This window comes from Lucilia sericata, unplaced genomic scaffold, assembly GCF_015586225.1.
Source record: "Lucilia sericata isolate MDLA Ls3-8-SP2 unplaced genomic scaffold, ASM1558622v1 Contig000176F_arrow, whole genome shotgun sequence".
NCBI classification, from domain to species: Eukaryota; Metazoa; Arthropoda; class Insecta; order Diptera; family Calliphoridae; genus Lucilia; species Lucilia sericata.
In genome coordinates this window covers 438,353-464,737 of record NW_023994204.1, presented here as the reverse complement: position 1 = coordinate 464,737, position 26,385 = coordinate 438,353, and the positions used below count along the sequence as shown (strand labels likewise).

Here is a 26,385-nt window from a genome sequence, read left to right as displayed (position 1 = left end):
AGCTCAAAAAAGCATTAATTTAATAAAATATTTAGTTTTTTTTCGAAATAAACTTAAAAAAAAGCTTTTAGTTTATGCATACTGCTAGTTAATTTATTTTTTCGACATACATATTTACATCACTAACATTTTATTTTAAAACACAATTATTATTATACATTTTGCTACAACATTTCCTCAAATTATATTCCTATCGTCAAATACTTAAATAGTTTTTACAGAAAAGTTTGTTACAGTTTCTGCATGTAGTTTTGTTTATATTTAAATTATTTTAAATTATATTTGTTATTTATTTTATATATACAATACTACAAAATGCTAACAATTTTAGTAAATACTAACGTTTTTAAAAAGTAAAGCTACACTTTATCATATTTTTCTTAGTTTAAGATTATTTTTTCTAGATTTTTACCAGGATTTATATCGGTAAGCTTTTTTTTAAACATATAAACATAAACAAATTGATTAAAAAACATTATGGATTTTTAAGCTTTTAACATATCAATAGATCAAAGCTTTGTTAGCTAAAGTTTACAAATTGTAGGCAATAGACAACTTTTGCTAATTAAAATAATTTGAGATATAATAAGTTTAATAAAATTTAAAAAATTTTAATATTTATATAAAGCTCTGAAAGTTCAAATAACCATTCAAAACATATGTATGTCGTGTGGTTAAAGCCCAAATAGCTGGTAAAAAATCGCAAGAAGTATTAAAGTAAAATAAACATTTATGATATTTTTTACTTTCTGTTCTATGACCGATGGCCGCCTGGCTCTTGAAGCCAAAATAGGACATACATTGAAATATCTTGAAGGCTGATTAATTCCACAAATATTATGTACTGTTGACAATAAGCGAAATCGTCCCATGCTTCGTACAAATGTCATCTCGTAACACTAAAAAATTAATAAAATCCAGTCACTTCTTGGCCGTAGGCCCATTTCTGATCTCCACTAGATAACTACTTTAACATCCATAAACAATATCGTGATGAACATTAATCTCAGCAAAAATTTTATAAAAAATACATGCTTCATTCTAAAAGAAAATTAATTAGGTTTCGGTTCTTAAATGAATCAGATGTCCATGAAGGATCATAGTCTGTAAATCATAATGACAATCACAAATAATTTTAAGTTTATATCAAAATATTAAGGTGATAGTATAACTCTCATTCATTAATAATGCCAACACTTAAGTAACCCCTGATTAAATTCCAATAGGATCTACCTATATTCCGAAAATCATTATTGGGCATGTCAAGCAGATTTTGTTATAAACACGAGACATGTTTTGATAGTGGATATATAAGATTACAAATAACCGTTAGCGAAAAAGCGATTCTACTCAACAAACTACTCCCTGATTATAGCACGGAATAAAGAACTGTTATACAATAGTCCAGACTTTGGTACAGATTATGGTACAGACTATAACCAAGTCCATATCTTAGACTAAAAAATGAACTTTTGTTCAGATTATTCTTATAAACCGGACTATAGTTCAGGCAATAGTTCGCTAGACTACAGTTAAAATTATAGTCTAGACTATAGTTTAAATATAACCATACTACACTTTAGCTTATACTCCCGAATATAGTTCACACTGTAGTTACGACTACGATTTATACTACAGCTTCTTGACCGTAGTTCGTACTATTGTTTAAACTATAGTTCAAATTATTATTCATACTATAGTCTAAAGGTCAGAATATAGTATAGACTATAGTTCAGATTATAGATTAGACTATAGTTCGTAATAGTGATCTATTTATAGTACTTACCATAGTTTAGACAAAAGTCTAGACTATAATTTAGACTACTGTACAGACTATAATTCAGACTATCGTACAGACTATAATACAGAGTATAGTCCAGACTATAGTACATACTACAGTCCAGACTAAAGTACATACTATAGTCCAGAATATAGTCCAGAATATAGTACAGACTATAGTACAGACTATAGTCCAGAATATAGTACAGATTATAGTCCAGAATATAGTACAGACTATAATCCAGACTATAGTAAAGACTATAGTCCAGACTATAGTACAGACTATAGTCCAGACTATAGTACAGACTATAGTCCAGACTATAGTACAGACTATAGTCCAGACTATAGTACAGACTATAATCCAGACTATAGTACAGACTATAATCCATACTACAGTACAGACTATAATCCAGACTACAGTACAGACTATAGTTCAGACTATAGTACAGACTATAGTCCAGACTATAGTACAGACTATAGTCCAGACTATAGTACAGACTATAGTCCAGACTATAGTACAGACTATAGTCCACAATATAGTACAGATTATAGTACAGACTATAGTACAGACTATAGTACAGACCATAGTCCAGACTATAGTCCAGACTTTAGTACACGCTATAGTCCAGACTATAGTTCAGACTATAGTTCCGACTGTGGTATAGACTTTAGTCCAGACTTTAGTCCAGACTATAGTACAGACTATAGTACATAATATAGTCCAGACTATAGTGCAGATTATAGTCCAGACTATAGTACAGATCATATAGTACAGATTATTGTCTAGACTATAGTACAGACTAAAGTATAGACTATAGTACAAACTATAGTCCAGACTATAGTACAGACTATAGTGCTGAATATAGTTCAGACTATAGTACTGACTATAGTTCAGACTATAGTACAGATTATAGTCTAGACTATAGTACAGAATATAGTCCGGACTATAGTACAGACTATAGTCCAAACAATAGAACAGAATATTGTCCAGATTATAATACAGACTATAGTCCAGACAATAGTTTACACTATACTCTAGACTATAGTCCATTTTCAATTATTCTTCAGACTATAGTTTAGACTATACACTACAGTTCTGACCCGAGTTCAGACTATAGTCCATACAATAGTTCAGACTATAGTTCAGATTGTAGATTGTACCATACCAAATTATAGTTCAAACTATATTTTAGTTTATAGTCCATAATATGGTTCAGATAATACTCCAGACTGTAATTTAGACTATTTTCCAAACTACATTAAGTCCCAAATATAGTCCAGACTGTAGTTTCCCTAATGTATTTCGAATTACAGTAAATGCTTTAGATTAAACTTTAATCTTATCTTTTTATTAATATGTACCACAATTCTGCCTATAGTCCACCAAATTATAGTGTAGACTTTAGACCAAACTTAAGGCTAAACTTTTTATATAGTCCGGACTACATATCAGACTAGGGTTCAGACAATTTAGCCTTCAGTTAGATTATATTACAGACTATACTGCAGAATATTGTCTAAACAACGCTATAGTTCATACCATAGTCATAATACAGTTCAAAATACAGACTTTGTCTAATAGTTGACTTAAATCGGGAAATGTTTTTATATTTTAATAGAATTGTAGAAACGTATTAACCTCTACTATCAGAATCTGATTTAATTTTTCATTCAAAGCCATTTTTCTCAAAAGACTTTTTTGGATTGAACCAGTCTAGTAGTAAATGAGTGACAAGTTAAGCTCATGTTCTATAAGCGTCGTATGTTCGATATCCACCAAATGTGAAAATATTATTTTCAAAATAATCATAAAACTGTAAAGAAAATTTTAACTTTCTTATCTACTTTTGCGTTATAAAGTGGGGATCTTTTAAAATACAAAATTTTAAAAATAAAAATTAATATAAACAAAGCGTTTTTCCTATTCAATAGGAATTTATTGAGATAAAAACAATTAAATATTAACACATAACAAGAAGACATAAAAACATATTAAAATGATTCTTAATAATATTACAAATATTATTTATTGCCAAACAAATTACACTAGAAAAAAAAATAAATTCTCATTCAAACACATAAATTCTCTAAACTTAATATTTGCATGCCATTTTATATAAAACTCTAACATTTCTAATGTTTATCATCTTTATAACTTCTTTAACAAAAAAAACAAAATGTATTTTATTTTTCTAACAACAAATTTTTTTCCAAACCAGGGAGATATAGGATGTTTTTGAATTCCATACCTTTAACATAATTTATATATAAAAAAAAAAATTATAAATATTCTTTTATAAAAAATAAAAACCAAAATCCCAAAAGATTTTTTTTACCAAAGGGAAGACCTTAGATTATTTGAGTAATAATTGGCAAACGAAACAAATTTTCATCAAACAAAAATCTAAAACGTAAAACAACAACTAAGGTTTAACCAAACTTTTTTTTTATAAAATAAAAAACAATTTAATATTTTATATTACCATTAAAAATTAACACTGTGTACGAAAAATTTCTTTCAAACATATAATTTATGTTTTATGTTTCAGACAATCATAAAAATAATAATATTTATTATAAGAAAAATAACTTATTTATAATAATTGCTGCTTTTTTTGTATGCTTATTTGCTGTTATTAGTTAATTATTTATTTATATGTTTATTTTTTGTTTTAATTGGTTTATCATTTAAATTATTTTATTCTTTATATAATTAAAAAATTAGTTTAATTTGTTTTATGTTATTAAGGCTCTAAACTATATAACAACATTTTTTATAACGGCTTTGTTAGCACCGAAAATGGAAATGGAAGTCCTGCGATTATTTTATTATTTGTTTTTGGCACGAAACCCTACACCACTTTTTTATGTAGAAAAATTTAAAAATAGATTAAAAAGCTTTTGCAAGTTGAATCACGATATTATGTAGACAATAGTTGAGATTATATTTCAAACTGTAGTTCAGACTATAGTCCACACTATATTTTAGATTATAGTCCAGACTAGAGTTCAGAATATAATTCCAACTATATGTATGATTTGAGACAATAGTTAAGTCTAGTCTAGTCAAGTCAAAACTCCAGTTTAGACTATAATTTTGAATATAGTTTAGTCAATACTTCGGACTACAGTTTAGAATAGATAGGATAGACTTTAGTGCAGACTACAATTCAGGCTATACTCTAGACAATAGCTAAGACAAAACTCCAGACTATAGTTAAGGCTATGATCCAGACTAGAGTTCAAACTATAATTCAGATCAAAATCTGAAAAATAGTGGATACCTCAGAGCATAGTCTATAACCTAGTATTTAGGATATAGATCAGACTATAGTCCAGGTAATAGCTCAATAGCTAAGACTATACTCCAGACTATAGTTAAGGCTATGATCCAGACTAGAGTTCCAACTATAATTCAGATCAAAGTCTAAATTCATTAGAGCTTAGTCCAACCTATTTGTTCGGATATTGATCAGACTATAGTCCAGGTAATAAATCACTCTATATTGCAAACTATTGTTCAGACTATAGTTGATACATCATTTCAGACTATAGTCCAGACTACAGTCCAGACTATAGTATAGACTACAGTTCAGACTAGAGTCTAGACTATAGTCCAGACTGTAGTTCAGACTACAGTTCAGACTACATTCCAGACTATAGTTCAGACTATAGTCTAGACTATAGTTCAGACTTGAGTCTAGACTATTGTCCAGACTATAGTTCAGATTATAGCTCAGACTATAATCCAGACTATAGTCCACAATATAGTCCAAACTATAGTTCAGACTATATTCCAGGCTATAGTCCAGACTATAGTCCAGATTATCATCCAAATCATAGTCCAGATTATAGTTCAGACTATAGTCCAGACTATAGTTCAGGATATAGTTCAGACTTTAGTTCGGACTATAGATCAGACTATAGTTCAGACTATAGTTCAGATTATAGTTCAGACTATAGTTCAGACTATAGTTCAGACTATAGTTTAGACTATAGTCCAGACTATAGTTCAGACTATAGTTTAGACTATAGTCCAAACTATAGTTCAGACTATAGTTCAGACTATCTTCCAAACCATAGTCCAGATTATAGTTCAGACTATAGTTCAGAATATAGTCCAGGCTATAATTCTGAATATAGTTCAGGCTATAATCCTGTATGTAGTTCACACATAATCCTGTATAGTTCAGACGATTGTTCAAACTATAATTTAAAATACAGTACAGTCTATAGTGCATACTATAGTTGAGAAAATAGTCCAGACTGCTGTTCAGATTAAAATGTAGACTATAGTTCAAACAATAGCTCAGACTATAGAACAGATTATAATACAGATTATAGCTAAGCAAGCTAAGCAAGATATTGAAGATTAAGGGTCGTCATTCAGATCGGTTTTAGGTTTTAATTTTTTCCGCTTTTCTTTTCTTTTAAAACTAATATTTGAAGTCCTGTAAAACGAATAAAAGTTCAAAGGGTTGTTTCCTATCATGCCACATTTTTCTTCTCGTCCTCCTTTTACTAATGATTTTTTGTTAATGAAAGAAAACCGTCGAGAAAAAAGTTTTTGTATATAAAAAATAAAACACCCAAGATACGATTTCTTATATACTGTGATCCGTTCGCACATCTACCTTTAGTTAACCTTCTTAACGAGTGTCTTCCATATTCCTACAAATCTTTAAAACGCTCAGGATTATATTAAAAACTTCCTTCATTTCAAAAAAAAAGAGTAAATACCATTAATCCTTGTAATTAATGCTCTCTCCAAATCAAAATAAGAAAAGTGGTGTAGGGTTTTATAAAAAAAAACTCCAAAAATTTTGTTTCTCTATAACCTACTAAAGCTTTTCTCTCTAAAAGAAAAACAAAATTCTAAGCAACAAACAAAAAATTCGAAATATTTTTATTTTACTAACAGACCAAAATGAGGCACAATATAGCACTACTACAACCACCACCTCCACTACAACCAACAATAACAACACCACCTCTAACACATCTCATCATCTTCATCAATTACATCCAATTCATTATCAACGTCAATCGCGTGGTTCAGCTGGTAGTATACAAAGATCTGTTGAAGTTACACCATCGACATCTATAATGCAATATCGTACCGGTAGTATACATTCATTACCCAGCTCAGAAGCCTCATCGTAAGTTTAACTTAAAAAAAAAAAAAAAAAACATAAAATCAAAAATTAATTGCCTTGCAAACAAAGAGAGTCTCTTTTCTTAAGCTCTCTTTGAAACTATATAAAAAAGCTCTTTTTAAAAAAAACTATAATCACATTCAGTATAATGCCTGGCTATATTCAATGTAATAAAATATCAATTTAAAAAAAAGCTATATAATAAAACAAAATTTAAATAAATGTGTGTCCCTTTTTTGAACGAAATGGATTTAAGTTCAACTTTTTTTCGTTGTCTGATATTTTTGACTATTTTCATTTATTTGATATAAAATATACTACAGCTGTCTTTAACTCTCTCTCTCTCTTTGTGTCTAATTATTTTTTTTATCTAAATTACTGCTCTATACCAATTGTACCATATAATCATATAAACTCTAACTGTAAATCTGTCTCTCTTTCTTTTAACTGTCTCTCTATGTGTGTGTTTCTCTCAGTGTTTCTCTAAGTGTTTATATTGCTCTAAATAACAAAAATATTTAATTAAAAACAATTAATATATTTAATTAAACCAAAAAAACCAAAACCTTCCATATTGCTACTAAAGTGTTGTTGTTGTTGTGTCTGATGCTTCTGATTAAGGATTGAAAAATTTGTATAATTACTTTAAAAAAAAAACATAAATAATAAATTCTAAATTATTTTATTAACCCAAAAAAAGTAACTAAACATATATAAAACTCTAAGTGTATTTGCGTACAAAAAGTTTAATTGATTTAATTAAAAATTGCCTTCATTTTAATTTTGCCTTGTTTGATTTATTTTGGGTTTTTACCAAAAAAAAACCTTTATTCTGTATATTTTTTACTCTCTATTGTTCAGTGTATATGGTTTTGCTTTGATTTCGCTTTTAAGTTTGTGTCTGGTGTATTTTCTTTATAATTGCACTATTATTTTCAGTGTATAAATACATATATTTTATTGTTGTTATTATTTTGTTATGCTGTTATATGAAAATTTATTTACTTTATGTATTTTAAAGCTAATAAATTCTGTAAATATAAATTTATTTTAAAACTTAAAATATATTAAAAAAGAGCTAACTCAGCTTATTTATTTTGTGAGTTAGCAGTTTTTGAATATAATATCTCGATATCTTTTAGTATTAAGGTATTAAAAATATATAGAAAAATAACTATAAAAACATTCTTCACCTCTGAGTCTGCTTATTATTGTGTTAATTCTTAAGGAACTATAAACTATTTACCAACATATTAGAAGCTTTGACCCTCAGTAAAAACAAGGGCAGTCCGTTGAATGGTTACAATCCGAATAAAGTTTTTGACTTTTTAATTCGATCCACAAATATATCATTTAATTTTAAAAGTCTTTCAAATGTAGGCTAAGTACTAGTCTATTAACTTGACTATGTTGTTGTTGTAGCAGCGACACGTGCAGGTCGGTGTTGCTAAGTTGACAATCCTTGGCCGAGTTGTTCCGGTGCGAAAAACCGATTGTCGTGGGCACTCGACTATGAACTGAACTAGTTAAAATACCAGTCATTAAAGTTAGTCAATGGACTAATCTATTATCTAGAATATGGACCGAATTTAGAAATAGCCTAGAATTAGAACTAGTCTATTGACAATATAACTGACTAGACTCTTGTCTAGTTTATAGAATTGTTAATTAGCTATGGTATTGAATTGTTCATGGAATAGTCTATGGACTATATACTATGGACTATTCTATTGACTAGTCATTAACTTTTCTATTGATTAGTCCCCTGATCGGTAAATAGCTTTGTTAAGAGCTTTCTTGCACTCTTAACTTCACACGCATGTATGCTTACACATCTATAATCAAGTAAGAAAGTACATATGCCCTACACCAGTTATGAATATTAAATGTGGTTTATTTTTCATAATAAAGCATTTATCTTCAATATTGCCTTGTTCCGATACATTTAAGCAATTTATGGATGAAAAACTAATTTATGAAAGGGGCTTTATATGGGGCTAGGGGCAAATATGGACCTAGCCCGATAAAGTTTTGTGAATATATTTATATTTATATAATATTTATTTGTGCTGAATTTCATCGCGATATTTGTGTTTATAAGTTAATTTCGGACATTCAAGTAATTTTCGGAAGGGGGCTTTGTATGGGAGCTAGGGTCAAATGAGGCCCGATCTTTTTGAAATTTGGCAAGGTCATCAAGGCTTGTATAAAACTTAGTCGTGCCGCTTTTTATCGATATACAGGTATATTTCACATAATTATGAGCTCAGAAGCCCTTTTCGGGGGGTTCTGTTCTATAGGGGCTAGGTGAAATAATGGGCCGATTTTAACCATTTTCAATAGGCTTCGTCCTTGCCAAATTTCATCCAATTATCTTGAAAATTGCGACCTGTACATAGCGCACAAGGTTTACATGGACAGCCAGCCAGCCAGACGGACGGACATAGCTTAATCGACTCAGAAAACGATTCTAAGCCGATTGGTATACTTTAAGGTGGGTCTAGGACGAATATTTTTGTATGTTACAAACATCAGCACAAATCCAATATACCCTCCCCACTAAAGTGGTGTAGGGTATAAAAACTATAAAAACCAGTAAGACAACTTATTTTTTACTCTCTGCCGATGTAGGGATTAGTCTAATGACTGGTGTAAGGACTAGTCTATGGGCTAGATTATGGTCTAGACAAGAAATAGTCTATTAACTATTTTATTGGCTAGTCTATGAACTTGACTAGGGACAAATCTATGGAATAGTATATTCTCTACTGCATGGACCAATCTATGGATTGGTATAACGACTAGTCTATGGTTTAGATTATATCTATAGACTAGTCTATTAACTAGTAAATTGACTTGTCTATTATCTATTCTATTGGCTATTCTAGTGATTAGTCTATGGAATTGCCTACGGTTTATAGAATATACTCTGTTGTTAAGTCTTTTGAATTTTCTGTAGACGAGTCTAATAACTATTCTAACTTATTGTCTTGCCTATGAACTAGACTACGGACTAATATAATAATACATAGACTGTTGTAAGGCCAACCGACTAGTCTATGGACATATCTATTGGCTATTTTATTGCTTAGTCTATTGACTGGCTTATTAACTAGTCTGTTGACTTGCCTTTGAACTAGACTATGGTCAAATCCATATACTTTTTTAAGGCCCACTCCATTAAATGTTCTGTTAACTAATATATTGACTGGTTATGGCTAGTCTATGAACTAAACTACCAATATTGATAACAGAAGAAACTTTTTCCTTTAGGTACATTTCGAACCTGTGCATATTACCGGTGTAATCTCCATCTTGGTGTTATTGCAATATTCCTGGAAAAAGAAGTGCAACCAATACCTCTAGTCTGCCAGGACTATTAACTGGTGATGATCAAATGTATCCTCGGCCTTTCCTTGTAATGATTTGACATGGGGTTGAACCATAGTACCATATAATCTGGCACTACGGACTATCCGAATTCTATCTCCGGTGCTGTTCCCATCTCAACTAGCTGATGTGACAGAACAACTTATGCTGGATTCCTGAATCCGTTGAGTATCACTTACTCTTCTCGTAGTAGGGTTGGTGAATTTTCAACAGCGCCATCTCAGTAGTATGGTTGCGCGGGCTTTAAAAAGTTAAGGAATGCATTGGAATGGGTCATTCGTTGATGGGGATTGCATTTTAAATAATGCAATCTTTCATGACATATAAAAGGTGGTCACCTTCCGGTGTTCCGGAAGATTGATTTCATCCCACGTAAGGGTTGTCTCCTCTTTTATTGACTTTAGAACAATAATTGCTTTTTCCTTGTCGGGGTTTGCATGGGGATTGATCCCATGCTGCCAGTCATTCCGCAACAGGGCTACTATGGCAAGAGATTAGAAAGCTCGAGCACTTCAGCAAAGTGCTTGTACATGGACCAGCACAGCCATGTACAAAAATTTCCACCTGAGTTCTTCATAGAAGGATTCCGGGGGCACATGGTAGACCGTCCCAAGTCTACCCAGTGGATGAAAAAAACCACCGTGAAATAAGTCCGTCAAGGCAGATGTTCACGTTAAGCACTTAGACATCTTGTCCCATATATCGCCCCCCGAAGGCATGTTATTTTGATGAAAGACCCTCATCTTGGTGTTATGGCAATCTCGGGGAAAGTAGGTGCTACCAGTATCTCTATAATTCAGGATAAGTTCAGTGTTGTTGCCGAGACAACAGATAACCCACAGAGGAGTGAGTGTAGGATTAAGTATGCCGGGTTGTATGTTGATCGATGCGATACCATTGAATTTTCCTTCCCTGTCCGGGTATATTTAGGGTTACTCTGTTCATAATAGATTTACCACTGTGTGTTCTCTGTGAGTAAGAAGTAGTCCTTGGCTTATTTGATTGATTCGTGTTTCGTTTTATCGATTACGTCTCTAGGTGCTGTCGCCGTATCAACAGAGGCAATCTCATCAGCGTGGGGATGGAAGTGATGCTTTTGCATTTCAGAAGTTATGCAACGGGGCAGAAATATTCAGAGATTATATAGATTAGATTATATAGAGATTAAGAGTCGGTGGTGAGTCGTCAAAAAAGCTCACGCTGTGGATGAAAAAGACCACCGTGAAATTAGGTTTTCGACTTCTTGTCCCATATACCGGTCGATATTTTTAAACCATAAGAATATTCCCATGCATACATATGAACTTGGATTTGTAACAACGTCGGGAAGAAGCCATAAATACTTATACATAAAATGTTCTTAACTAAATGAGAATTATATTGATTCTTTACTAAAAACACCGGCGCGTACTTTTAAACATAATGTTCCATTCCAGAAGTGTATATTTTTTAATAGATTTTATAAAATTATTATAAGACACGTTACCAAAGTACCTCTATGTAATGCAGAGGGTTTATAGTAATGATTAGCTAATATTTTCAATGACATACACTTTTAATATATATATAAAAATAATATATAAAAATCTTCAAAACATTTAACATTATCATATTAAGTTATTTTTTTTTAACTTTGTAAATAATAACATTTTTTTTCTCAGTGTAAATAAAAACTTGCATGCAATTTTTCACTTTCTATGTGCAAAATTTAAAAACTGTATGAACAAAATGCACGTTTTTTAACAAAAAAAAAAAAACTTCTTTAAATAAGCAAAATTATTTTAAAATTTTCAAAATTGCCTTCTATATCTCCCTGTGTATTATACAAACAAAAATTATGAATTTATACTTTTATGAATATTATTAAAAAATATTTTAAAAAATTTAATTTATTTTGTTATATTAAAAAAAACTTTAATTTAAATATAAATTAATGTATAAAATTTTCTTTAAATAAAAACACAAAAAATATTTAGATATTCACCCACCATTAGAGCCGATGAACAAATTAATCAATTTGTAGAAGGCTTGGGACCGGGACAATTAGTAGGTCGCCAGGTATTGGGGGCTCCTTCTTTGGGTGATATACAACTGTCGCTGTGCTGTCAGAAAAACTGTCTAGAGGTGGAGGTTATAAGAGCCAGAGGTTTACAGGTATATTTTAAGGTTAAAAGAAACATTTACATAATTGTTAATGGTTTATTTTTTTGTAATATTAGCAAAAACCCACATCCAAAATGTTACCGGCTCCTTATGTTAAAGTTTATTTGGTTTCGGGCAAAAAATGTATAGATAAAATGAAGACATCAACGGCTCGTCGTACTTTGGAACCATTGTATCAGCAGCAATTGGTTTTTCAGCACTGCAATACTAAAGGCTGTGTTTTACAAGTAAAGTTTTTTCGATTTTTTTTAATTTTTATACAAATTGTTTTTTATTTAATAATTCGTTTTTTTTAGGTTACCGTTTGGGGTGATTATGGCCGCATTGAAAAGAAAGTATTTATGGGCGTGGCCCAAATAATGCTGGATCAGATAGATCTATCGAATGGCATTGTAATTGGCTGGTATAAACTATTCGGCACCACATCACTGGTCAGTTGTCCTGCCAATACAGGTTTATCTAGGCGTTCATCACTAGCATCGCTTGAATCACTTAATTTAAAATTTTAAAAACCAAATAGTCAATCAATCAATCAATCAGTCAGTCCTCCCCCCCCCCACTCTCTCTCTTCACATAATATATATATATCAAAAAAAAAAAAAAAAATAAAAACTATATTACTTAGTATCGTTAAAATATTACTAAAACCAACAAAAAAAAACAAACATCTTTTTTGATTAATGAAATAATTAATAACATGCAAATAACATTTAATACTTTAATACACTTAAAGAAAATTTTGATCAACATCATGCGTTCGTTCGTTCGTTTACATTTGCCAGCAAAATTAAACCTTGAAATATGTAATGAAAAAAAAGTAGTTGAAAAAGTACTTACTTCACCCTTATTATTATGATAGTGCATACCAGTAGTTATTTGTTTCAAACAAAAAAATTTTATATATATAAATAATTATATTGTTACAACAGCTAAAATAATGTTAAAACATAGTTCTGTTTTTGTATAACATCCAAATTTTTTTATTGCAAATTTTAAAAACAATATATTTATACATCATCATAAATATGTTAAAAATATTTTCTATAAATAATTTGACATAGTTTTCTTCTACAACGTAGTACTTAGGTATGTTAATTACTTTTCTTATAACACCCCCCGTTTTTGTTAAACGTTTTTTTTTTTTGGTATATATTTGCCTCAATTATTTATTTGGTATTTAATTATTTAATTTTTTTACTAAAAGCATGTCTTTTTAATACTTACAATATGTTTTTTTTCTTTTGTAAATTGCTTTTTTTCATATAAAGCTTTAAAGCTTTCCTGTTAAGCGCTATATAGTAGAAATTTTGTTAAAAATAATCGCTTTTCTTAGGTCCAATATAAGTTTGCTGATTTTGTTGCTTAAATTAAGCTTTAGCTAATCTATTTATAAAGCTTTTTGGCAACTGCTACCGATTATACTTATATGTATTTAATTTCAATATATAATTGTATAGTAGTAAATCAGTTATGGTACCAATATAATTTCAAACCACATTATTCCCAAATTCATAAAACCAAGATCGCAAATTCTTTGCATAAATAGTTAGATATGAGTGAAATCCCCAAAAAACAGACTATCTTTAGATATAGTGGCCTGTCACAGAATTCCATTCATACCGAAAGTGGAATTATTTTTTCTATTTTTACACCCACCATCATATTCTGGGTTCTCAATAGATTCTAACACGATCTAGTCATATCCGTCCGTTTGTTGAAAACACTATAAAGTCCGAAAGCAAAAAGCTAGAGAGTTGAAATTTTCTAAAAATGTCTTTTATTGATACAAGTTGTTTGGTGAAAATGGGCAAGATCAGTCTCATGTACGTCATTTACGCCCGTCTGTTGAAAACACTATAAGGTCCGAATGCAAAAAGCTAGAGAGTTGAAATTTTCCAAAAATTTGTTTCATTGATACAAGTTGTTTGGTGGAAATGGGTAAGATCGGTTTACAATTTTACTTGGATCCAGGAATACAGTTTAAACAGTCATAACTGACCTAAAATGAACAGTATAATGAAATTCAACATAATCAAGTTTTAAAAGAACCAAAGTATCTCTACAAAATTTGAAAACAGGATCTCATATACGTCATGTACGTTCATCTGTTGAAAACACTATAAGGTCCGAAAGCAAAAAGCTAGAGAGTTGAAATTTTTTAAAAATTTGTTTCATTTCATACCAGCTGTTCGGTGAAAATGTACAAGATCGGTTCACGATTTCACTTGGATCCAGGAATATAGTTTAAACAATCATAACTGAATTGAAAAGAATAGCATAATGGAATTCAATATAAGCAAATTAAAAAAAAAACGAAATATCTTTACAAAATTTGATGAAGATCGGTCCCTAACATACCCTACTTTCCATATAAGATACCCCTCAAAAAATTACTTTAACGTTAATTATTTTACGAGCTTATAAAGTATATATATTCTGGATTCTTATAGATAGCGGAGTCGATTAAGTCACGTCCCTATGTCTGTCTGTATGTCTTTCTGTCTGTCTTTCTGCCTGTCTGTCTGTCCGACTGTTAAAATAAGTTTTCTGAAGACCCCCAGATATCTTTGGGATCTAAATCTTTCATTATTTTATCTACATGCTATTGAGAAGTTTTTTATTTAAAATCAACTAAATTTACAAATAAATAACGGAAATATGAGCAAAAATCCAAGACAACCTTTGAAAATTTCGTAAAAAGTAAGAATTTTTGCGCGCAGAAGAAAGAAAATAAAAACAAAGTAAATATAGTGTTTGCTTGTCAACACGTTGTTTTTGCTTGTTAACAACAACAACGTTTAAAATAATATGCAAAACAAAGTTGTTGTTTCCATATTAAGTTTTTATTGCTTTTTTTAACCTTTTTGTCACAGTCCATGTGAAGTAATTTATGACTGAAATTTGATTTTTGTTTTTTTTTTGTAAAAATAAAATAAAAATATATTTTAAAAAATGTAAATTAAATACACCTTGGCGAAGGTTATATAAGATTCGGCACAGCCGAAGTACAGTACTTTTTTAAATTGTCTGCCATTTTGAACCTAGAAATATATATGATCCTAATGGAACGAAAACTATAAGAATGGACTTTTTAGTAATTTTTGTTCTTCAACTGGTACCTTTTTGAATGTTTTATAAAAATTAACTCAGAAACATACAATTTAATATCCAGTATCCCGATTGAATGAAAATCTCTAAATGGGGATTTTCTGATTCTTTTCGTCATTCAACTGCTACTTTTTTATTTTCAGCAATATTGATCCTAGATAGATATATAAAATTAAACATGCAGCATCCTTATAAAATAAAAAGGCACTTTTCAGGAACCTGATGGAAAGAAAATATATAAGAAAAAATATTTCCTTCTTCAAACTAGAACTTTTTGAATATTTTTTTAAAATTAAACTATGAAATATAGAATTAAACAAGCATCGTCCTGAATAGTATATATTCGTTTTGCAAATGGTACTTTTTTTATATTCCTGCAATGAAACATTAAATTATAGTTTTATTCGAAAAATCAATACGTGAGATATGGCCAAAGCGTCTGTTTTTGACAAAATATATTCTGCATAATTGTTTTGTCATTCACTTCCTAATTGTTGCCAATTTATCAACATATGATATCACAAGATTACATAGGAAATACCTAATCAAAAGGCGTCAAACCAAAGCCATGAAAACATCATGCTACATGCTTCTGTTATCGATAACATCTGGACCCGAGCATGGTATCAGTAAGATGCCAAAGAGTGTTACAACAATGGCATTAGAGTGAAATCCTAACAACTTACATATCTGATCCTAATTTTTTCACATACATTCTACACATTACTTGGAGTAAAATTCAGTTTTGATTAAACAATATTATTCTTTCAAGTTCATAATATAGAAATTATAGTATAGAAACTTTGAAAAAGGTGAAGTATCCTGGTAGGAAAATAATACAAAAAATTATCACCTTACATTCTTTTGAAAGTATAAATTTATGTATAACAGTTTATTCTATAGAAACATCTCAATATAACAGTTCTCAATATAATATCTCAATATTATACCGGTTTTGAATAGCAAATGTATATATAATAGTTTTTTTTCAAAAGAATATTTAAAGTATAACAGTTATTTTCTATAGAAAACTTTTCTGTATAACAGTTTTCTTTTTTCTACAAACTTTCCTTTCCCAACTAACAAGAATGTCATATTACTCTTTGTTTTGACATTAATGATTAATCTCACCGCAATGTTTGTGTCTTAAGTCTTTTGTTATTTTCCTTTTAACAAAAGAGAAAGACGGCCATATTAAGGTTTGTTACTCAAGTCTTTGTAAACACTCTTAGAAAATTTCCTCCGCGACTCGGTAATCTCAATACATTACTGTTGTTTTTATATTTTCTATAGAAAAAAATTCCTGTATAATAGTTTTTTCTACAAATAATTATCTGCATAACTATTTTTCTAAGGAACTAACAAGAACGCTATATTACTCTTTGTATCGATATTAAGGTTTGTGTCTTAAGTCTTTTGTTATTTTCCTTAAAACAAAACGGAGACGAGGTGTTTCTAAAGTCTTTATGTTTACCATCTTTGAATAGCAAATGTATATATAATAGTTTTTTTTCTAAAGAATATTTAAAGTATAACAGTTATTTTCTATAGAAAACTTTTCTGTATAACAGTTTTCTTTTTTCTACAAACTTTCTTTTCCCAACTAACAAGAATGTCATATTACTCTTTGTTTTGACATTAATGATTAATCTCACCGCAATGTTTGTGTCTTAAGTCTTTTGTTATTTTCCTTTTAACAAAAGTGAAAGACGGCCATATTAAGGTTTATTTCTTAAGTCTTTCTAAACACTCTTAGAAAATTTCCTCCGCGACTCGGTAATCTCAAAACATATTACTCTTTGTATAGATATTAAGGTTTGTGTCTTAAGTCTTTTGTTATCCTCCTTAAAACAAAACGGAGACGAGGTGTTTCTAAAGTCTTTATGTTTACCATCTTCGATTAGAGCGTAATTTGTTTTGTATTCAACTTTCCTGACAAAAAAATTCAGTAATCACATGTTAGTAATCCAATTATCCAATTTCTTAATACATATATAGTTTTATTTTACAATAGATCTTGCTAAAGAATTTTTTTTCTGTTTTAGGAATGTTTTTTCTAACATATTTTTTTAACAAGTTCTCATTTAATAAGTTTTTCCACATTTAAATATGTATTTGTATTATTTTGTAGTTTAAAACCCCTTTTTAAAACTCCTTTCCTAATGCCTGTTGTAGTAGTTCATAAATTTTTTTTAAAAAAGCTTTAAATAGTTCAACTAATTCATAACAAATTTTAACTTAACAAATGTAAAAATTTAAATAAATCATATGTACATTCATATTAATATTTTGTAATTAGTTTTTAAATATACTGAAATAGCAATCATTTAATAAACAAATTGTTTAAAGTTTTTATTTTTAAATTACAAAATTTATTAAAATCTTTAAAACATGAGTTTTGCTAAATAAATCTGTTATATAAACAAGTTTAAAGGCCAGCAGCTTATTAAAGGAAAAAAAGTGGAACAAAATATGTTGTATAAAACTCAATTGAACTTAATTTAAAAAGCATCATTTAATAAAGCTTTTGTTAGCTTTAAAGCTCACAGCTAAAACTTGTTTATATTCTTTCCATATATTTTCATATTTTAATAATTTCTTTTAACATTATTAAAACATTTTAATAACTATATATATATATATGTATTCGTGCTAACATTTATAATTCCCTTTAACTTAACATTTCAAAACATTATCTCTCTCTCTCTCTCTCATTGTGTAATTGTCTCAAACATTAGAAAAATATAAATATTTTCCAAAATTCTAAAAATCAAACAAAAACATATAAAATGGCTAGCTTTGTAAAATAAAGGAAAATATTATTAGGGCTAGAATTCATACTCAATGTGTCCTAGTCTAGTTAACATAACATTACAATAATAAATTAACTTAATTTTTTTTTAAAAAAAAAAATTTTAAACAAAATTAAGCTTCTGTAGCTTCATTTCAACAAAAAAATAGCAAGTGTTTGTCCAATTTATAATTTAAACATATTTTTTTATATTTGATATAATTAATCAAATAATTTATTATTTATTTTTACAATACCACACACAACAATAACAACAAAAAACTTACATACACCAAAAGGGTCGTCCTATTGTTTGGGCTGGCGACACAATAATGGAAGAAGATTATGAATAATATCAATTAATTGCAAAATTTATGCTAATGATTATTGCACTTTAATCACACAACACTTTTCGTAAGTAATACTAAACAAAACAACTAAACTAAATGAGGTTGTGACCAAAAAAAAAAATAAGAGCAACTCCCAAGATTTAAAACGGCCAAACTAAATCTACACAAAACACACATACACACATGTTAACACCGTTTTACAAAAATATAATAAAAAACATTTAAGAAAAGTACATTTTATCAGGAATTGATAACTGGGAGAAATGAGTGAGTTTATTTGTTATATTTTTTTAATAAATAAATTATTTACTTATACCTATAATATAAGTTTTCTTTAATTTATAGTTTATAGCAGCTCCGAAAATCGAAAAGTAGTGGAACAAGCGATTTAAGATCTTGAAACCAAAATTTGATTTATAAAGCTCAATATTTTAAAGCCACAGAAGAAATATAGTAATAGTACATCAAACCGTCAATATTCCGTAAACCAGTCAATAGATTAATCAAGAGAATAACACAAGAGATAAGCCCACAAGATATTCCATAACTAATCCACAGTTTAATCAAGAGACTAGTATATAAACTGGTTAATATAATAGTCATTAGAAGAATACCAGACCATAGACAACACTATGGACACAACTATAGGCTAGACTATAGAATAGACTAGACTACAGACTTTACTATACTGTAAACTAGATTATAGAATAGACTATAGACTAAGCTATAGACTAGACTATAGACCAGACGATAGACTAGACTATAGACTAGACTGTAGACTAGCCTATAGACTAGACTAGAGATTGGACCATAGACTAGACTAGAGACTGGACTATAGGATAGACTAAAGACTAGACTATAAACTAGACTACATCCTATACTATACTATAGACTGGACTATAGTCTAGACTATAACTGAACTATATACTAAACTATAGACTAGACTAGACTATAGACAAGACTATAGACTAGACTATAGATTAGACTATAGACTAGACTACAGACTAGAAAATAGATTAAACTATAGACTACACCATAGACTAGACTATAGACTAGACTATAGACTAGACTATAGACTAGACCTATAGACTAGACTATAGACTAGACTATAGACTAGACTATAGACTAGACTATAGACTAGACTATAGACTAGACTATAGACTAGACTATAGACTAGACTATAGACTAGACTATAGACTAGACTATAGACTAGACTATAGACTAGACTATAGACTAGACTATAGACTAGACTATAGACTAGACTAAGACTAGACTATAGACTAGACTATAGACTAGACTATAGACTAGACTATAGACTAGACTATAGACTAGACTATAGACTAGACTATAGACTAGACTATAGACTAGACTATAGACTAGACTATAGACTAGACTATAGACTAGACTATAGACTAGACTATAGACTAGAACTATAGACTAGACTATAGACTAGACTATAGACTAGACTATAGACTAGACTATAGACTAGACTAGACTAGACTATAGACTAGACTATAGACTATAGACTATAGACTAGACTATAGACTAGACTATAGACTAGACATAGACAGACTATAGACTAGACTATAGACTAGACTATAGACTAGACTATAGACGAACTATAGACTAGACTATAGACTAGACTATAGACTAGACTATAGACTAGACTATAGACTAGACTATAGACTAGACTATAGACTAGACTATAGACTAGACTATAGACTAGACTATAGACTAGACTATAGACTAGACTATAGACTAGACTATAGACTAGACTATAGACTAGACTATAGACTAGACTATAGACTAGACTATAGATAGATATAGACTAGACTATAGACTAGACTATAGACTAGACTATAGACTAGATATAGACTAGACTATAGACTAGACTATAGACTAGACTATAGACTAGACTATAGACTAGACTATAGACTAGACTATAGACTAGACTATAGACTATAGACTAGACTATAGACTAGACTATAGACTAGACTATGACTAGACTATAGACTAGACATAGACTAGACTATAGACTAGACTAAGACTAGACTATAGACTAGACTATAGACTAGACTATAGACTAGACTACTAGACTAAGACTATAGACTAGACTATGAGACTAGACTATAGACTAGACTACTATAGACTAGACTATAGACGAGACTATAGACTAGACTATAGACTAACTATAGACTAGACCTATAGACTAGACTATAGACTAGACTATATACTAGACTATAGACTAGACTATAGACTAGCATATAGACTATAGACTAACTATGACTAGACTATAGACTAGACTATAGACTAGACTATAGACTAGACTATAGACTAGACTATAGACTAGACTATAGACTAGACTATAGACTAGACTATAGACTAGACTATAGACTAGACTATAGACTAGACTATAGACTAGACTATAGACTAGACTATAGACTAGACTAGAGACTAGACTATAGACGAGACTATAGACAGACTATAGACGAGACTATAACTAGACTATAGACTAGACTATAGAACTAGACTATAGACTAGACTATAGACTAGACTATAGACTAGGACAAGAGACTAGACTATAGACTAGACTATAGACTAGACTATAGACTAGACTATAGACTAGACTATAGACTAAGACTATAGACTAGACTATAGACTAGACTATAGACTAGACTATAGACTAGACTATAGACTAGACTATAGACTAGACTATAGACTAGACTATAGACTAGACTATAGACTAGACTATAGACTAGACTATAGACTAGACTATAGACTAGACTATAGACTAGACTATAGACTAGACTATAGACTAGACTATAGACTAGACTATAGACTAGACTATAGACTAGACTATAGACTAGACTATAGACTAGATATAGACTAGACTATAGACTAGACTATAGACTAGACTATAGACTAGACTATAGACTAGACTATAGACTAGACTATAGACTAGACTATAGACTAGACTATAGACTAGACTATAGACTAGACTATAGACTAGACTATAGACTAGACTATAGACTGACTATAGACTAGACTATAGACTAGACTATAGACTAGACTATAGACTAGACTATAGACTAGACTATAGACTAGACTATAGACTAGACTATAGACTAGACTATAGACTAGACTAAGACTAGACTATAGACTAGAATATAGACTAGACTAATAGACTAGACTATAGACTAGACTATAGACTAGACTATAGACTAGACTATAGACTAGACTATAGACTAGACTATAGACTAGACTATAGACTAGACTATAGACTAGACTATAGACTAGACTATAGACTAGACTATAGACTAGACTATAGAACTAGACTAGACTATAGACTAGACTATAGACTAGACTATAGACTAGACTATAGACTAGACTATAGACTAGACTATAGACTAGACTATAGACTAGACTATAGACTAGACTATAGACTAGACTATAGACTAGACTATAGACTAGACTATAGACTAGACTATAGACTAGACTATAGACTAGACTATAGACTAGACTATAGACTAGACTATAGACTAGACTATAGACTAGACTATAGACTAGATATAGACTAGACTATAGACTAGACTATAGACTAGACTATAGACTAGACTATAGACTAGACTATAGACTAGACTATAGACTAGACTATAGACTAGACTATAGACTAGACTATAGACTAGACTATAGACTAGACTATAGACTAGACTATAGACTAGACTATAGACTAGACTAGACTAGACTATAGACTAGACTATAGACTAGACTATAGACTAGACTATAGACTAGACTATAGACTAGACTATAGACTAGACTATAGACTAGACTATAGACTAGACTATAGACTAGACTATAGACTAGACTAGACTAGACTATAGACTAGACTATAGACTAGACTATAGACTAGACTATAGACTAGACTATAGACTAGACTATAGACTAGACTATAGACTAGACTATAGACTAGACTATAGACTAGACTATAGACTAGACTATAGACTAGACTATAGACTAGACTATAGACTAGACTATAGACTAGACTATAGACTAGACTATAGACTAGACTATAGACTAGACTATAGACTAGACTATAGACTAGACTATAGACTAGACTATAGGACTAGACTATAGACTAGACTATAGACTAGACTATAGACTAGACTATAGACTAGACTATAGACTAGACTATAGACTAGACTATAGACTAGACTATAGACTAGACTATAGACTAGACTATAGACTAGACTATAGACTAGACTAGACTATAGACTAGACTATAGACTAGACTATAGACTAGACTATAGACTAGACTATAGACTAGACTATAGACTAGACTATAGACTAGACTAGAATAGACTAGACTATAGACTAGACTATAGACTAGACTATAGACTAGACTATAGACTAGACTATAGACTAGACTATAGACTAGACTATAGACTAGACTATAGACTAGACTATAGACTAGACTATAGACTAGACTATAGACTAGACTATAGACTAGACTATAGACTAGACTATAGACTAGACTATAGACTAGACTATAGACTAGGACTATAGACTAGACTATAGACTAGACTATAGACTAGACTATAGACTAGACTATAGACTAGACTATAGACTAGACTATAGACTAGATATAGACTAGACTATAGACTAGACTATAGACTAGACTATAGACTAGACTATAGACTAGACTATAGACTAGACTATAGACTAGACTATAGACTAGACTATAGACTAGACTAGACTAGACTAGACTAGACTAGACTAGACTATAGACTAGACTATAGACTAGACTATAGACTATAGACTAGACTATAGACTAGACTATATAGACTATGACTAGAATAGACTAGACTATAGACTAGACTATGACTAGAGACTAGACTAGACTATAGACTAGACTATAGACTAGACTATAGACTAGACTATAGACTAGACTATAGACTAGACTATAGACTAGACTATAGACTAGACTATAGACTAGACTATAGACTAGACATAGAGACTATAGACTAGACTATAGACTAGACTATAGACTAGACTATAGACTAGACTATAGACTAGACTAAGACTAGACTATAGACTCGCTATAGGACTAGACTATAGACTAGACTATGACTAGACTATAGACTAGACTATAGACTAGACTATAGACTAGACTATAGACAGACTAGAGAAACTAGACTATAGACTAGACTATAGACTAGACTATAGACTAGACTATAGATAGACTATAGACTAGACTATAGACTAGACTATAGACTAGATATAGACTAGACTATAGACTAGACTATAGACTAGACTATAGACTAGACTAGACTAGACTATAGACTAGACTATAGACTAGACTATAGACTAGACTATAGACTAGACTATAGACTAGACTATAGACTAGACTATAGACTAGACTATAGACTAGACTATAGACTAGACTATAGACTAGACTATAGACTAGGACTATAGACTAGACTATAGACTAGACTATAGACTAGACTATAGACTAGACTATAGACTAGACTATAGACTAGACTATAGACTAGACTATAGGACTAGACTATAGACTAGACTATAGACTAGACTATAGACTAGACTATAGACTAGACTATAGACTAGACTATAGACTAGACTATAGACTAGGACTATAGACTAGACTATAGACTAGACTATAGGACTATAGATAGACTATAGACTAGACTATAGACTAGACTATAGACTAGACTATAGACTAGACTATAGACTGACTATAGACTAGACTATAGACTAGACTATAGACTAGACTATAGACTAGACTATAGACTAGACTATAGACTAGACTATAGACTAGACTATAGACTAGACTATAGACTAGACTATAGACTAGACTATAGACTAGACTATAGACTAGACTATGACTAGACTATGGGCTTGATTATAGACTAGACTATAGACTAGACTATAGACTAGACTATAGACTAGCTATAGACTAGACTATAGACTAGACTATAGACTAGACTATAGACTAGACTATAGACTAGACTATAGACTAGACTATAGACTAGACTATAGACTAGACTATAGACTAGACTATAGACTAGACTATATAGACTAGACTATAGACTAGACTATAGACTAGACTATAGACTAGACTATAGACTAGACTATAGACTAGACTATAGACTAGACTATAGACTAGACTATAGACTAGACTATAGACTAGACTATAGACTAGACTATAGACTAGACTACAGACTAGACTATAGACTAGACTATAGACTAGACTATAGACTAGACTATAGACTAGACTATAGACTAGACTATAGACTAGACTATAGACTAGACTATGGGCTTGATTATAGACTAGACTATAGACTAGACTATAGACTAGACTATAGACTAGACTATAGACTAGACTATAGACTAGACTATAGACTAGACTATAGACTAGACTATAGACTAGACTATAGACTAGACTATAGACTAGACTATAGACTAGACTATAGACTAGACTATAGACTAGACTATAGACTAGACTATAGACTAGACTATAGACTAGACTATAGACTAGACTATAGACTAGACTATAGACTAGACTATAGACTAGACTATAGACTAGACTATAGACTAGACTATAGACTAGACTATAGACTAGACTATAGACTAGACTATAGACTAGACTGTAGACTAGACTATAGACTAGACTATAGACTAGACTATAGACTAGACTATAGACTAGACTATAGACTAGACTATAGACTAGACTATAGACTAGACTATAGACTAGACTATAGACTAGACTATAGACTAGACTATGGGCTTGATTATAGACCAGACTAAAGACTAGACTATAAAATAAACTATAGATTTGACTATAAACTAGACTATAGACTAAAGTACAGACTTGACTATAGACTATACGAAGGTCTAGACTACAGTCCAGACTATAGACTATACTATAGATTAGACTATATACTATACTATAGACTAGATAATAGACAAGACTATATTCTTCTTTGTATACTAGACTAAAGACTAGAGTATAGACTTATCCAACAGTTTCAAGATCTTAAAATTCGTTGAAAGAACAATAGTTTAGCGAGAACATTGTACATATATAAAATATGTTATGTATAAAAAAGCTTTCAATTTAATTATAAAGACAGCGCCAGCTATTAAGCTTCATCAGCCATTTTATTATGTTTTGTGTCAAATTCCAAAAAAAAAAAAAAAAAAATATTTATATTTTTCTAATTCACATTTTGCAAAATAAAAACCAAAAAAAAGCTTGCACTTACTAATCATATTGTTTACAGTTGCTATAATTTATATCAAATAACTTCTTATTAATTCTATTACAGTAACCTTTACAAAGGGCTGCCACATTAGCAGCCAATTAGTTAAAGCCTAAAGTAACAGAAAAAAAACAAGAAAGAACAAACCTGAAGGAGATACTATCACTCAAAAGTTAAAACTAGAAACGGGGAAACTGAGTAAAAAGAAGTTAAAGATGGATCATTATACAAAAAAGAATATCATTTTTTTAAAGCATTTTCCAATTAACTACTTAAGAAACAGAAAATATTGCAAAAGAAAAACACTAATCAGGACATTTAAAGGTTTAAAAAATCTAAAAATAAAAATTAAATAAAAAACAAAAATAAAA

At 30.2% G+C, this 26,385-nt stretch overlaps 1 protein-coding gene across 9 annotated transcripts in view; it reads left to right on the top strand.

Annotated features, from left to right (window-relative positions):
• LOC119601591 overlaps window positions 1-26,385 on the top strand; it is a 113,178-nt gene extending 86,793 nt beyond the window's left edge. For 7 of the 9 annotated variants that reach the window (XM_037952614.1, XM_037952610.1, XM_037952609.1 and 4 more), the window contains 5 exons: window positions 6,701-6,938; window positions 12,302-12,479; window positions 12,545-12,715; window positions 12,785-12,919; window positions 18,687-18,816. In XM_037952614.1, coding sequence (XP_037808542.1) covers window positions 6,701-6,938; window positions 12,302-12,479; window positions 12,545-12,715; window positions 12,785-12,919; window positions 18,687-18,740 — 776 coding nt within the window. In that variant the 3' untranslated portion in view covers window positions 18,741-18,816. Of the gene's footprint in view, window positions 1-6,700; window positions 6,939-12,301; window positions 12,480-12,544; window positions 12,716-12,784; window positions 12,920-18,686; window positions 18,817-26,080 lie in introns of those variants that run through there. The other 2 variants (XM_037952607.1, XM_037952608.1) reach the window with 2 other exon arrangements.